The 15,785-nt window shown below is 34.1% G+C and overlaps 2 protein-coding genes across 7 annotated transcripts; both read left to right on the forward strand.

Moving 5' to 3' along the window:
* The first annotated feature begins 1,395 nt into the window (after positions 1 to 1,395).
* On the forward strand, positions 1,396 to 6,832 carry LOC101257007 (probable linoleate 9S-lipoxygenase 5). 6 transcript variants are annotated; one of them, XM_069288708.1, is made up of 11 exons: positions 1,396 to 1,923; positions 2,060 to 2,193; positions 2,322 to 2,549; positions 3,037 to 3,326; positions 3,762 to 4,002; positions 4,153 to 4,488; positions 4,590 to 4,675; positions 4,759 to 4,866; positions 5,013 to 5,317; positions 5,408 to 5,671; positions 5,753 to 6,832. In XM_069288708.1, exons 3-11 carry the CDS (start codon positions 2,324 to 2,326, stop codon positions 6,519 to 6,521), a joined length of 2,625 nt encoding a protein of 874 aa, XP_069144809.1. In that variant the 5' UTR covers positions 1,396 to 1,923; positions 2,060 to 2,193; positions 2,322 to 2,323; the 3' UTR covers positions 6,522 to 6,832. The 6 variants fall into 6 exon arrangements, with proteins under 6 accessions (XP_069144809.1, XP_025888552.2, XP_010326551.2 ...); XM_010328250.4 differs by having other exon boundaries at positions 1,624 to 1,923; positions 2,103 to 2,193; XM_010328248.4 differs by having other exon boundaries at positions 1,659 to 1,923; positions 2,103 to 2,188.
* A 2,366-nt stretch (positions 6,833 to 9,198) lies between these two features.
* Positions 9,199 to 14,050, forward strand: LOC101256707 (probable linoleate 9S-lipoxygenase 5). Its single transcript, XM_004247319.5, has 9 exons — positions 9,199 to 9,678; positions 10,631 to 10,917; positions 10,997 to 11,216; positions 11,308 to 11,604; positions 11,714 to 11,799; positions 12,130 to 12,237; positions 12,382 to 12,689; positions 12,774 to 13,037; positions 13,130 to 14,050. The coding sequence occupies exons 1-9, from the start codon at positions 9,453 to 9,455 to the stop codon at positions 13,896 to 13,898; spliced, it is 2,565 nt and encodes an 854-aa protein (XP_004247367.1). The 5' UTR covers positions 9,199 to 9,452; the 3' UTR covers positions 13,899 to 14,050.
* Positions 14,051 to 15,785: the final 1,735 nt, after the last annotated feature.

A 15,785-nucleotide genomic window follows, 5' to 3' on the forward strand; every position in this document is an offset into this window, starting at 1 on the left:
ATGGCTTTTGGGAGTTGGTACTTGGTATCACATTACATTTTAATATCTCGCATCGTAGCTGTTTAATTTATTTTGATGTTGCTATGTTTTCTACACTATTTTCTTCTTCTATGTACTCAGATGCACTCGAGTCGATAATCTTTCAGAAAATAACTTTTTTTTCTCTACAGAGTAATAATAACATTAAACCCATACATCCAAATAAAACTTTAACTTCAAATAAATCTAATCTTAGTTATGTCCGAACATAGCCTAAATTTTTTGTTGATTTAAGAATGATGTCACGCACCTTAAACTTAGAATTCTATATGATACGTGCTCATGAATCATTTCAAACATTTTCACTAAGCTGTTGTAATCAATGACTACTAATTAATACAACTTTTTAAATTAAGAACCTAATTGAAAGTTACTATTTCTTTGTTTCTTTATATTGGGGGTGACTTCTTTATTTAGTAGCAATCACTATCATAATTATTCTTAGCTTCTGGCTTAGTATAAGGATAACTATAGCAATACTTTATAATAAGTGTAATCCTTTAGTTTATTAAGGTCCATGAAGTCCAAGTTAATATTATACGATAAAAATGAGTTAATTATCAAATATTTATAGTTATCTAGTGTAAAAATAAAAAAAATACTGAATTCATATAAATGTTATTATTGATCAATTTAAGTTCTTTAAACTCACTAATTTACAATTTAAATGTTTATATATGTATGCATTTGGTATTTCCTAGCCTTTACAAATATAGGATGCTTGAGAGAATTTCATCAAATTAAGCAAACATATGTCATGATGGCACATGATATTACCAAATAATAACACATTACAACTTTAATGTTTAGAAGTGCTCTCGTTTATGTGAGTCCTTCTTTTTACTCCGTCAAAAAATAATATATTTTTATATTAAATAATAATTTAACTTTTAAATTATTTATAATCTTTAATCAAAATGATTTATAGCCATTCAAACTCGATTCTTTCTTAAAACTTAAGTTTTTAAAAAAACTACGTAGTCCTAACAATTTTCACATATATTTGGAAAGAATAATTGTCTAAGGGTAGTTTATTATTCCCAACGAATAATCCACATTTTCCAATGAGTCAACACCACGTGGCACGTGCACCTTTCTTTTAAGTCTTTTCTTGACTCTAAATTCTGAAAAGAATAATCTTTTTTATTTTTTCTATAGTTGAAATCCGATTAAATGAATATTCATGATGTTTGTGACTATTTAAATATCAAAAATAATAAATTAGATTATTTGACTTATAAATCATAAATCCAAAAATCAATCCAAACAGATTCGAAAAAAATCTCATATGAAGAGTAAAATAATCCATAACACAAATTTAAATTCGAAAAAATACTTGCTACTCTACCACATTATGGTTCTAGAGAACAAAATTCCTTAGTCCACCTCCGCGGGGAACTCTTTTACTTCGCCGGTAAATCAAGAATCCAACTTTTCTTCCGGTGAACTATCATTTTCATATCTTTATTTTAAGAAATTTCCTCTCCATTACTCGATTGATGACATTCCCTTTCTTGACAGCTGCTTGTTTTTCACATAAAGGTTAGCAAAATATCTGCTTTTCTCACATACCCCCCCCCCCCCCCCCCAACTCCACCCTAAAACAGAGTATCCACTATATGATATTTATTCACTCTATTAACAACCTAACCTGTGACCCTTTTCTGAGACACTGAAATGGAGTATAGGGTGGTGGGGTGGTTTGTGGGGGTGGGATGGAGGGACCCAAGTGGGTAGTGCCCTTCTACTTTTCTTGAAAAAAAAGGTGAGCTTATTGGGCAAGTTGTAAAGTTTCTGCTGATAAGTGAGTGAATTAGAAGTGGGAAACAATGAGAACACCAAAGCAATTTAGTTTTTTAGTTCAACATTATTGAATGAAAAAAGGTATGTCAAAATATTATTTGTGAGGTTAACATGTCAATTATTTTAATCAAAAATGCCAGATGGGATTTGCCTATATGGAATATGTTCTTTAAACTTTTGTTTTAGTTATAAAGATTGAAACTTTATGCCCCAACAGTTCCATGTGTGAATTGTATAAGATTTGTACAAGTTGGGTGTAGATGACTACCAAATTCTTGGTCAAGAAGTTGTGAACATATGCATATTGTCAAGAAGACTGATATTGCTACAGTTACTCTAATTGGAAGTAAGGTGATGCCTTGCTTTATAAATACTCATATGTATATTTGTCTCTTCATTTAAACTCAAAAAAAAAAAAAAGGATTTTCTATTGACTTCCAAATTTTGCATAATGGGTTTTTTTTCACCATGTTATACAGAGATGTTGGAGAAATGGCTTGGAGTGGTTTGTGGCAAGAATAATATTGATACTATAGATGAGAACAATATTCATATCAATGGACAAAAGGTTAGAGGGACAGTTGTGTTGATGAAGAAGAATGTCTTGGACTTTACGGATGTTGGTGCTTCTCTTCTCGATCGATTTCATGAAGTCATTGGCAAAGGTGTTTCTTTGCAGCTCATCAGTGCAGACCATGCAGAACCTGGTATATCCTTTTAACCCCTTCGTGGAAAAATTACATGTGAGAGTTATTTTTTATGTATATAGTAGACGTTGAACCCCTTGGCTTTTCGTGTGTTTACTTCCTTGACTTGAGTAATGATAATTCAAGTTATAAGTTGATCCTAGTCCAATTCTTTGAGTGTGTCTGACTTGTTGTTTTCCTGATCCTTTCTCCCTATTTTGTAGTTGTTGAATTGTGTAACCATCTCATTTAAAACTTGAACTACGAGAAAGGGTACACTTCATTAATTTATGCCTACAACATGCCCTCATATGCGAGTCTTTTTCTTAGATCAAGTACATGGATATATTATTTTGTTTTGGATGATCGCGAGACTTGATAAAAAGGATCGCTTGATATAACTCTAATGTCATGTTGAATGGCAGAAGGATGTACAAGAAAAAAAAGGAAAGTTTGTTTGTTTAATACACACACCTTTAAGCATACTGCTATGTTTAATTTTTTGTAGGAAATGGCTGTACAGGGAAGTTGGGACAACCAGCATTCCTGGAAAAATGGATTTCCACGTTGACGTCAATATCAGCGGGAGATGCTACATTTAATGTGACATTTGACTGGGATGAGTCCATGGGAGTTCCTGGAGCTTTCATAATCAAGAATTACCACCACAGTCAGTTTTACCTCAGGACAGTCGTTTTAGAAGATGTTCCTGGACATGGTGAACTTCATTTTGTGTGCAATTCATGGGTGTATCCAGAACACCGCTATAAATATGACCGCGTGTTTTTTGCAAACAAGGTATCTCTAGCATTAAACTAGAAATGCTAGTGGTGAGTTAAATAAAAAAAAGTAACCTAGTTAGCAATTTAAAAATCAGAAGGAGCATTGAGGTTCAGGCCTCACTGTTGGACTTGTGTTTGTTAGCAACAACCAGATATACTGACAAAACTTCATGATATTTACGTGTATAATTTTTTGGGGCGTTCTCTTTGGGTCCTCTTTAAGAGCCTAAAAGGTTAATTATTTGTTCTAAATAGACAGAAGTTATGAGAATTCCTTAGCAAACTATATAATGATAAGTGAACAGCCGTTTCTAAGCTTTGATAGGAAAGCTACATATTGACATCTAGAAACTTGGGAGTTTTTCTTGAAATGATGAACAAACAGCTGTTTACAGTTGATAGGTTCACATATGATAAGATATGCTGAAATTAAAATTTTCTGGTATTCCAGACATACCTGCCTAGCAACACACCGGAGCCTCTCAGACCATACAGGGAACAGGAGCTTCTTAGTCTTCGTGGAAGTGGTTCAGGCAAGCTCAAGGAGTGGGACAGAGTGTATGATTATGCATTCTACAATGATCTTGGATTTCCAGATAAGGGGCCAGACTATGTTCGACCTGTGCTTGGTGGATCGAAGGAATATCCATATCCTCGTAGAGGCAGGACAAGCCGTCGAGCAACCAAAACAGGTTAGATCACATATAAAATTGAAGTCATCCTTTTACAAGGTTATGACGTATAATTTGCATTGCTGTAGAAACTTTATTAGAATGAAATGAATTCAAGATCAATGAAGTACTATGGATAATAAGCAGCTGTTATTCCTATTGGCTTTGCAGATCCCATGTCAGAGAGCCGGTTGCCGCCTTTAGGTTTGGACATTTATGTTCCACGAGATGAGCGTTTCACTCCTATGAAGCTTTCAGATTTCCTTGCATATGCTGTTAAATCTTTGGGTCAGGTCCTCGTTCCTGAGATTGTTGCTTTATTTGACAAAACGATCAACGAGTTTGATAGCTTTGAAGACGTACTCAAGCTTTATGAAGGTGGGATTAAACTGCCAGACCATCATTTAAAAAAACTCAGGCAATGCATCCCATGGGAGATGCTCAAAGAACTAGTCCGCTCCGATGGTGAACCATTTCTCAAATTTCCGATGCCTGATGTAATCAAAGGTGCCAAAGGGCTTTCAAGCTTAAGATGCTTCCTGATATGTTAGATCTTGCATCATAAAATTGATAACTAATTATAAGCATTTTTTTTAAAATTACTGCAGTTGATAGGTCTGCCTGGAGGACAGATGAAGAGTTTGGACGGGAAATGCTAGCTGGAGTCAACCCTGTTATCATTCGACGTCTTCAGGTAACAAACAAGATTCATTGTACTAGATGGGTTTAATGATTTTTGCGCTCATGCATGTTTCTAACTCATCAAATGCTTATCAGGAGTTTCCCCCGGCTAGCACGTTGGATCCTGAAGTATATGGTAATCAGACCAGTTCAATCAAAAGGGAGCACATAGAGAAAAACATGGATGGAGTAACTGTAGATGAAGTAAATTCCTGACCTATTTTCCTCTTGCACTTGAATATACCGAAGAAGCCTTGGGAAAATATGACGAAGGCTTTCTTTATTTCCTGAAACAACTTGATTTTTGTCTAAGAAAATATAGTAATGATTATCTGAACTTGTGGGTGCAGGCTATTGAGGGTAATAGGCTGTTCATTTTAGACCATCATGATGCATTGTTGCCTTACCTAAGACGGATTAATACAACAAAAACGAAGACTTATGCCAGTCGGACTCTCCTTTTTCTTCAAGATAATGGAACATTGAGGCCACTTGCAATTGAGTTGAGCTTACCTCATCCACAAGGAGATAAACATGGTGCCACCAGCCTTGTATTTACACCAGCTGACGAGGGTGTTGAAGGCACTGTCTGGCAGCTGGCCAAAGCTTATGCCGCTGTAAATGATTCTGGCTATCATCAGCTTATCAGTCATTGGTAAACTTCTTAGAAAAGTAGATGCAAAGATGTAAATGTTTCATGGTATTCCAAATAAATTTAGTTCATTAATATCAACTCAACTTGCAGGTTAAATACTCATGCAACAATAGAGCCATTTGTGATTGCTGCGAATAGACATTTGAGCGTACTACATCCAATATTCAAGCTTTTACAACCTCATTTCCGTGATACCATGTATATAAATGCTTTGGCTCGGCAGATACTCATCAATGCAGGTGGAATACTTGAGCTGACAGTTTTTCCAGGGAAATATGCCATGGAAATGTCATCTATTGTCTATAAAAGCTGGGTGTTCACCGAGCAAGGACTTCCTGCTGATCTTCTTAAGAGGTCTGTGCAAAGCTTTGACTTATAAACTCCATCGCAGTATCGATCTTATCCAAATCTAACACCCCACTTTCTTTACCGCAGAGGAATAGCAGTGCCAGACTCAAGCCAACCCTATGGCCTTAAACTTCTAATTGAGGATTATCCTTTTGCTGTAGATGGGCTTGAGGTTTGGGCAGCAATCGAAGCCTGGGTTCATGACTACTGTTCATTCTATTACTTAACAGATGAAGTGATCCGTGATGACACTGAACTCCAGTCTTGGTGGATGGAAGTTCGCAATGAAGGTCATGGTGACTTGAAAGATGAACCATGGTGGCCTCAGATGCAGACACGCTCTGAACTCATTGAAACATGCACAACTATCATATGGGTGGCTTCTGCTCTTCATGCTGCTGTCAACTTCGGGCAGTATCCTTATGCTGGTTACCTCCCAAATCGCCCAACAGTAAGTCGTCGATTCATGCCTGAGCCAGGCACTCCTGAGTATGCTGAACTTGAATCTAATCCTGACGTTGCCTACCTAAAGACAATCACAGCCCAGTTCCAAACTCTGCTAGGTGTTTCATTAATTGAAATATTGTCACGACATTCTTCAGAAGAGATATATCTGGGACAGAGAGAAAATCCAGAGTGGACTTCAGATGTTGAACCACGACAATCATTTCAAAGATTCCACGACAGATTAGTAGACATTGAGAACAGAATAGTGGAAAGGAACAGTGACAGCAGATGGAAGAATCGCAACGGACCAGTTAAGGTGCCATATATGTTACTATACCCCAATGCCTCAGGTGACAACAGTGAAAGTGGACTTACTGGTAAAGGAATTCCCAATAGTGTCTCAATTTGACATGTTCTACAAAGCGAATATAATAGCCTGATTGGCAACATATAGTGTGCATACCCATTCTTCTATGTCAATATTTATTTAGCCAAATTCTATCATTGTTATGTGTGTTTCTGCTTGGACTTCATGACTGAGCCCAAGAAGGGAAAATGCAGTACTGCATCCTTGTATATAGCTAAAGTCAACACATCACAGTAACTTTTTCCTATTTTTTCTGTATCTACAAATGATTTTATGGTTTCTGGACAATGATCCTATGTATGAAATGCAGCTAAAAGCACATATGCTAAATCTATTGGTATTGGTTGATAATATTTGAAGTTCTTCAATGAACAGATCCATTAAGATCAATGAAGAGACTTAAAAAAACTGACACATACCGTAAAGCTAATGATACTCTTGATACAGTTACTTTTTTTAAAAGTGCTGTGGAAGTATCGAGTGAAATTGTCTCTCATTAATGTTTAATTTGACAAGATTAAAAAATGAATCAATAAGAAATATGATAGTTAGGAGGATAATTTTTCATTGGTAGAAAAGTCAAAGATAACACCTTTTTGTAGGTGAAATTTAGATGAACAATAAATTGGTTCCACAAGGTAAATCTTGACATTTTGACATATTGTGATGTCAGGGATAACATCAATAGGAATAATTCACTTCTATAAATAGGTAGCTCCTAATTCATTTGAAACACATCTCACACTTGCCTTCTCATCTCGAAAGGCATTTGTTCTTCTTTCTCTCTCTCTTAGTATTTCACTTGTACTCTTTTGGAGTGAAATAAATATTGGTTGGTTGTGTTCGAGGAATAGGCAAAAGAAAACAAAAATTTACCAAACCTCGTTAATTTTTTATTTTCTTTTTATTGTTGTCTCATTTATTATTTATTAGCTACCTTTAGATATAGTAGTTGTGATTCCATCACTCTCTATATATTCGACTTCCGTAACAATTAATTATATTAAACATAAGAGAATTTTAAATAGGTATGCGATCATGTGATAGTAACAAAAGAGTCTTTGAGCAACAATAAAGTTGTCTACACACAGACTTATAGCTTATAGGTAATATGTTCGAACTATAAGATCAACCATTTAAACTGCCTACATAACATCCTCAATCCCAAACAACGCAACCTACCTACTTAACACCCCTTGAGATGCGATCCTTTATTTTTTAGATTACACATCAAGCTGCTTTTTTTATTTGTGGTATTAACATATACTAGTACTAATTTGAGTTCAAATGAATTTGATACCAATACAGCTCAAAGGGCATATAATATTTGTGAAAGAGAATATTTTATGAATATAGTGTGTAAAGACGCAGTCTGACAATGATAGTTACCTCACATCAGCTTAACTCTAAGTCCACCTGAAACAGAATAATTGTGTCAGTGAAAGAGTTAAAATTTTTTTAAATAATGTTCAGAAATAACAATTTGTTATGTTAAGAATGTTCAAATAAGTTATTTAATCATTTCGTATATTATTTTATTTGTATATATGCTAATTTTTTCCTACAAAGGATGAACACCCTTGACAGTATGTGACTATATCATTGCATTGAGCCCTTGAAATATGTACGACTAAAAATAAAGGTTGTCTTTTATCGTGAATTATTATGATATGAAAAATATTTTTTCACGCATTTCCAATCGTAACAGATCATTAAAAAAATACGGATCGAAAACAAGTCCTTGCTAATAATTTTCTTTTTGAGGAAATCATTTTATGGTATTTTAATATGACACAAGTATTTTATTTTCCATGAGAAAATTATTTTCTGATATTTAATTACAAGATAATGTTAAATGATTCGAGATCTACATTAAATTTAACACACTTGCAACTACTTTCTCTGTCCCAATTAATTAATATTTACAACTGCTAATATTTAATGTGGATTGCTTATGGAATATGTATTTAAATCTCATCAAACAGCTTATTACTCGGATCTTGATTGTTTGCTATTTTTTTTAATGGGAATATTTTAAAACATTATATTTTGTTGACAAGTTTTAATTGGATAAGAACAACGCTTGTACTGTATTATAATTTTATAATATAACATATTATACTAAAATCTCTTACTTTAATAAAAACAATATCTAAATAGACTGTGTCAGTTTTTATTGTCGTGCAATGTTACACGTTAGGATTAAACCTAATTAAAAACATGTGGGAATGTGAGGTAAAGTTGCTATAACAAAGTTGGAGTAAACGATAAAATATAATACATAAATTTGCTTTTTAACTTGACCTTATTTCACATTTTTATGCCCTTCAACTATATAAACAGTAGACATATGAGTCCTACGTAACATAATATGTGTAGAAGGATGTCATGTCGGATGAGTTTGTATAGTTATTCAACTTTATATAAATTTAAATGACTACTTATACACACTCATAATTGAAAGATATAAATATAAACTGAGATCAAATTAAAAAATATACTTGTGCATTATGCCTTTTATAATAAAAAGCAAAGATAAAATAAAGAAAAAAATAACAATATAATTGCACCAAATTAATTTTCTTATAAAATAAGGAAGTTAAATAATAATCATACAAATAATTAACAATCATACAAACAAGGTTGACAAGTCAATGTGAGAATATTTTAATGTATTTTATTTTCTTATGCCCAATTGAATATCAAGTCAACTTTTCCCAGCTAAGACTATTGAAAATTTCTTAAGACAATCGTGGTTCCCTCGATTGATCCAAGTTGGGAAGTAATCCAATAATTTATACAAGTAATCTAATATATGTTGTTCGGAGTCTTAAAACAATACGCTACTAATATTCTTGAAAAGTCCGAACAACGTAGATTATAAAAGGACACAAGTCTACTATTGTTGTGTGCCTCAAGAAAAGTTCATATACAACTCAAAACATCTCTTTAGCATTTTGTCCATTTTACTCAATGGGTTGTGCAGAGATACTGGAGAAATTGCTGGAAACAGTTTGCGGTAAACAGCGCGATGTTCCAGTAGAACGCGACGCCGTTAAGATCAAGGGAACAGTTGTATTGATGAAGAAGAATGTTTTGAACTTCAAGGATGCTGGTTCTGCCTTCCTTGATCGAATGCACGAGCTGTTTGGTAAACGCGTTACCATACAGCTCGTTAGTGCTGAACATGCTGATCCTGGTAATTACATTGTCTTCTCATTTTATTATGAAGAGATGCATAGAGAACTTGTTAGTTTTTTTTATAGAGTGGCTAGAATGCAGAGTGAGAAGAAAACTCTGTAAATCATTGTATGCCTGGTTAGTTGTTAGTCCTTTTAGTAAAAGATGATAACTCTGCCGTCTGGACCAATTTGTTTGCACATCGATTAATTTTAAGAGATACATGTTACGTTCCACTTGTACATATACTAAGTAACTCTGTATATTAAAGCTTGGACATATGGGAAGAAAATCATCTATATTATTTTTGCCTCTGTTAAGATGTGTACCTGAGACTTCGTGGTTCTCAACGTACTTTTGGATACTCCCTCCATTTCAAAATAAGTGGCTTTTTACATAATTAAGAAGACATTAATGATGTTCTTCTAATTTTAACCTTATTAAAATAAATAAAATATTAGGAAAAATGCATAAGTATCCCCTAGACTATGATCGATATTCCAAAGACACACCTTAACTATTCTAAGGTCATATTACTCCCTGAATTTTTATTTTTTTTTTGTAATTTTGTGCATCTTTTTAGCTTACGTGGCATCCAAGTGTCTCCCACGCGCCTCAATTGCGTGGAGTCACGGAGTGTGCCACCTAAGACAAAAGGTGTATAAAACTACAAAAAATTAAGTTCATGAATAATAGAACCTTAGTTTAATTAAGATGTGTCTCTGAGATTTTTTGATCATAGTATAGGGATTACTTTGTAGATTTTCCTGAAGTTTTACATAACCAAGTAATTGCTACTAAAGAGTTGCTTCTCTTTCAAGGTATTTATGAAGGGTAAGTTAGTAAAAGTACACCATATTTCTAGTAGGAATGAGTACTTTCGTTTCGTTAAGGGTGTGTGCCCAGACTAAAAACATCACTTATTTTGAAATGGAAAGAGTAACTCCGATAATGTATATGTTATTATGTAGAAAATGGATCAAAAGGGAAGTTGGGAAAACCAGCAACTTTGGAATGGGCATCCTCCAAGACTTGGATATCAGTGGAAGAAGCAGCATTCAATATTACATTTGATTGGGATGAGTCCTTAGGAGTACCAGGAGCTTTCATTGTAAAGAACAATCATCACAGCCAGTTTTACCTCAAGACTCTCACTTTACATGATGTTCCTGGAGATGGTGAAGTTCATTTTGTCTGCAATTCTTGGGTGTATCCGTCACATCGTTACAACAATGATCGAGTGTTTTTCAGCAACAAGGTATTCATTGATATTCTAAACCAAGCTAACATGTAAAAGGGCATAAAATTCAAATTTCTGAACTTTTGTTTGTTATTAGACATACTTGCCATGCAACACACCAGAACCCCTTGTGGCATACAGAAATGAGGAGCTCGTTAATCTTCGAGGTACAGGTTCTGGTATGCTCAAGGAATGGGACAGAGTTTATGACTATGCTGTCTACAATGATTTAGGATATGATCGACCTGTGCTTGGTCGATCTAAGGAATATCCATACCCTCGTAGAGTCAGAACAAGTCGTCCACCGACTAAAAGAGGTAAGCTCACAAACACATAATGTTTATAGGTAGCAAAGAACTAACTACCAAAAGAACAAGGTGAATAGAGTTTAAGTTTGTTTTGTTGCAGATTCTAGCTTAGAGAAGCGGTTGCCACGTCTGAGTTTGAACATTTATGTTCCGCGAGATGAACTTTTCAACCATGTGAAGTTTAATGATTTCCTTACCTATAGTGCCACATCAATAATTCGGGTTGTAATCCCAGAGACCGCGTCTGTGTTAGCTAGACCTTTCAACGAGTTCAAAAGCTTCGAACGTGTACTAGAATTCTATAAAGATAGTGATGAGGAAAGGTCCAGGGAGTGTCTACCATGGAAAATACTCAAAGGGCAATTTCATAAATATCCAATTCCTCATGTAATTGAAGGTACCTATGTCTTCCTTCTCTTATGTCTCCACAACTAAGTTTAGCTTCTAAGTACTTGCTAAGGTGAAAAAATGGGTACTAATTGTGAACCTTTTCGAGAAAACTACAGAAGATAACTCCGCATGGAGGTCAGATGAAGAGTTTGGACGTGAAATGCTGGCTGGCGTTAACCCTGTGATTATCCAGCGTCTACAGGTAAACATCATACATAAATCTTTCTTTCTTTTTTTTGGCATAACACATAAACGGACACTCAAACGTGGCATTGGTCACTCCAACTTTGAGTATGCACATCCAGAAACTTCAACTCATCTCAATTGTGTCAGTCGAACACTCTAACTTACAAAATGATCATCTAGACACCTCTAAAATTTATGTGTCAGGTCAACATAGGGTGTCCATGAGACACAGTAGAGACGAGTTGGAGTGCTTACTTGCAAGATGAAGACAAGTTCGAGTGTCTGTTTAATTATTGTAATTCTTTCACTCTGAATGATAAGTACTAAAAGACTAAATTCTTATCAGGAATTTCCACCCACAAGCAAGCTAAATCCTGAAGTATATGGCAACCACACCAGTAAAATAACAAGGGAGCAGATAGAGAAATACATGGATGGACTAACTGTGGATGATGTAATACTCTTTTTTATCTTTCTCTAGTGATTATCGTATTTATATGAAGAGAAAATGAAATAATTCTTTGTAACGGAACACTTATCATCTGTCTTTAGTACTTTAGATGTTATGTATTTACGCGATTATCTTTTGTGGACACAGGCAATAAAGAATGACAGGCTATTCATCTTAAATTATCATGACCTACTTATGCCATATATTACTCGGATTAACTCAACAACCACAAAGATATATGCTAGTCGGACCATCCTTTTACTCCAAGACGATGGAACATTGAAGCCACTTGCGATTGAACTGAGCCTGCCACATCCACAAGGAGAAAAACATGGTTTCACCAGTCAAGTATTTAGCCCAAGTAATGATGAGAGCGTCGAAGGCTATGTCTGGCATTTGGCCAAAGCTTATGTTGCTGTAAATGACTCTGGTTATCATCAGCTCATCAGTCACTGGTGCGCGACTTATAATTGTAGAATTTAGATGCATGTTAATTACCTCTTGAACTGACTATTGATTTTGCTACTTTTTGCTTCCAGGCTGAACACACATGCAGTGATAGAGCCATTCATTATAGCAGCAAACAGACAATTGAGTGTGGTTCATCCAATCTATAAGCTTCTACAACCCCACTTCCGAGATACATTGTACGTCAATGGTTTGGCTAGGCAGATCCTCATTAATGCAGGTGGAATACTTGAATCGACAGTATTCCCGTCCAAGTATGCCATGGAGATGTCTTCTGTCATCTATAAGAATTGGGTGTTCACTGAACAGGCACTCCCTGCAGATTTACTTAAAAGGTAGGACAGTATATAATCGTTACAACGACTTAAAACTCAATGTCATATCCATTTTGTCCAACAAACACTCATTTTTTCTGTTTCAATTACAGAGGAATTGCAGTGCCAGACTCAAGCCAGCCTAATGGCCTTAGACTTCTGATAAAAGATTATCCTTTCGCGGTTGATGGACTTGAAATTTGGTCAGCAATCGAAGCCTGGGTTGACGAATACTGTTCCTTCTATTACTCAACTGATGACATGATCCGTGACGACACTGAACTCCAGTCTTGGTGGATGGAAGTTCGCAATGAAGGTCACGGTGACTTGAAAGATGAACCATGGTGGCCTCAAATGCAGACACGAGCTGAACTCATCGAAACATGTACAATTATTATATGGGTGGCTTCTGCTCTTCATGCAGCTGTCAACTTTGGGCAATATCCTTATGCTGGTTACCTCCCAAATCGTCCAACAGTAAGTCGAAGATTCATGCCTGAGCCAGGCACCCCTGAGTATGCTGAGCTCGAGTCAAACCATGAACGCGCCTACCTAAAGACAATCACAGCTCAGCTACAAACTCTTATGGGCATCTCATTGATAGAGATGTTATCTATGCATTCTGAAGATGAGATTTATCTCGGGCAACGAGACAATCCTGAATGGACTTGTGATCGACAACCACGACAAGCATTGCAGAAATTCAGTGACAAGTTGGTTGAAATTGAAAACAGAATAATAGATAGGAACAATGACAATATATTGAAGAACAGAAATGGACCTGTAAAATTGCCTTACACATTACTATATCCAAATGCCACAGGTGACAAGAGTGCAACAGGACTTACTGGCAAGGGAATCCCCAACAGTGTCTCAATATGAAAGTTGCATCACATTGCAATGGTTTGTTGCATATGAAATCACAAAACTTCAACACTCTTTCGTTTTAATTTGTTTGCCTTGCTTACTATTTGGACAGTCACATGACATTTTTCTTCGACAATGATTTATTTGAATACTTTTTGAATTATCAACTACTATGACTTATAGTATTTTTTGTGCAATTTCTAAATCTTTTAAGGAAAAATTACCTAAATACACCACTTATTTTATCATCTTTTTTTGAAATTTCCTACCATTTGAAAAGAATTACAAAAATACCTATTTTCCTCACTCTCTCTCCTATTCTCGGATGTATTTGTATCGGGACGCGATGTATCCAAGGGCAGAGCTACCGACACCTCTTAGTCCGAAAATTACATCGTATATATAGGTTAAAATTTGGTTTAATAAAACCTCCCTTCGTCCGGTATTGTTTCTCATGTTACGCTTTTCAAAAATCAATTTGATTAATTTTTAAAGTTAAATTAGATCACATTAATTCAATATTTTAAACAAAAAACTTAGATATTTTAAAACTATATGAAAAGTACTATAAATTGTAATTTTTTGCATATTAATATAATGAAAAAATACATCTTAAAATGTTAGTCAAAGTTTTTATAATTTGACTCTAAAAATAGAAATCGTGACATACAATACCGGATGGATTGAGTGTGTGTGTGTGTATATATATATATTAGTATTTACTATTACTAAAAGTGGGAAGCGCCAAATTTAGAAAAATTAGATTACCATTTTACCCCTAAGCTAAATTAAACATTTAGTTAATTAATAACTCATTAAATAATAATGTTTAATTATTATTTGAGTTGTTAGTTATTTATTAGTATAAAGACAATGAAAGAATCATAATATTTATTTTAATAGTATTTGACATTTCAATTTTTTATGTGACTTTTTATGTTTTCGTAATTTTTGTTCTATAAATTTAATTTCTCAAAAAAGACTTTTATTTATCCCTCGGCTAAATTACGCATCTAATTAATAAATTATTAAATAATAATAATTTAATTGTTATTTGAACTGTTACTTATTTATTAGTATAAAGACAATGAAAGAATCATTATATTTATTTTGGAAAAATCCATTTTGCCAGAAAATATGGTCAGAATATGGCCAGAATAACATTTTACTTATATTCTTCTATCTTTTTGAACATTTTTACTATTTTAACTTTAATATCTTTTAACTAAAAATGGAAAAAAGATTCGTTTATTTTAAAATTGAAATTTTTTTTATAGATTATTTAATTTTCTGGCGAATTTTTCTGGTTATTTAGCATTACCCATTTATTTTAATAGTATTTGGCCTTTCAATTTTTCATGTGACTTTCATGATTCCGTAATTTTTATCCTATAAACTTAATTTTTCCAAGAAAGTTTTTTATTTACTACTCCTACAATACTTGTAAGTAGGTGCTCTAAATGGGTGAAATAATTTCACAATTTGTGGTGAAAGTTGCGAGATTCTCTTATACAATCATAAGAATAGACAAGAATTCAACTATTGAACCATCGGAGCTTGGTGTTTAGTTTTATACTTATTTGTAGTAATTAAAATTATAATAAGACTTTTATTTTAATCTCTCTTCATACAGTTGAATTGTTATTTTGTTAGCAACTTGCTTTAATTTTAAAATTTTATTCAGTTTTCATTGTACAGACAAAAGCAAAAAATAAAATAAAATTGCCTAATCGGCTTGCTCATGTGTATCTTTCTTCTCTCTTTTATTTTTTTTGATTCTTTCTACTTATAATTCTACATATACATTAACTTTCATCTTTAAGAATTAATGAAATAAAATGTGTACTTTTTTTTTTGGAAAAAGAAGAAGAAGGTGAAACATATAGCATTAGATTAATGATA

The sequence above is a fragment of the Solanum lycopersicum genome, chromosome 9 (assembly GCF_036512215.1).
Source record: "Solanum lycopersicum chromosome 9, SLM_r2.1".
Lineage (NCBI taxonomy): Eukaryota > Viridiplantae > Streptophyta > Magnoliopsida > Solanales > Solanaceae > Solanum > Solanum lycopersicum.

Coding starts and splice junctions, on each gene's coding strand:
- LOC101257007 (XM_010328248.4), top strand. CDS start 2,140: ATGCATATTGTCAAGAAGACTGATATTGCTACAGTTACTCTAATTGGA. Junction 3,327..3,761: donor GCGTGTTTTTTGCAAACAAG/GTATCTCTAGCA, acceptor CTGGTATTCCAG/ACATACCTGCCTAGCAACAC. Junction 4,676..4,758: donor TTATCATTCGACGTCTTCAG/GTAACAAACAAG, acceptor AATGCTTATCAG/GAGTTTCCCCCGGCTAGCAC.
- LOC101256707 (XM_004247319.5), top strand. CDS start 9,453: ATGGGTTGTGCAGAGATACTGGAGAAATTGCTGGAAACAGTTTGCGGT. Junction 11,217..11,307: donor TCGTCCACCGACTAAAAGAG/GTAAGCTCACAA, acceptor GTTTTGTTGCAG/ATTCTAGCTTAGAGAAGCGG. Junction 12,690..12,773: donor CATCAGCTCATCAGTCACTG/GTGCGCGACTTA, acceptor TTTTGCTTCCAG/GCTGAACACACATGCAGTGA.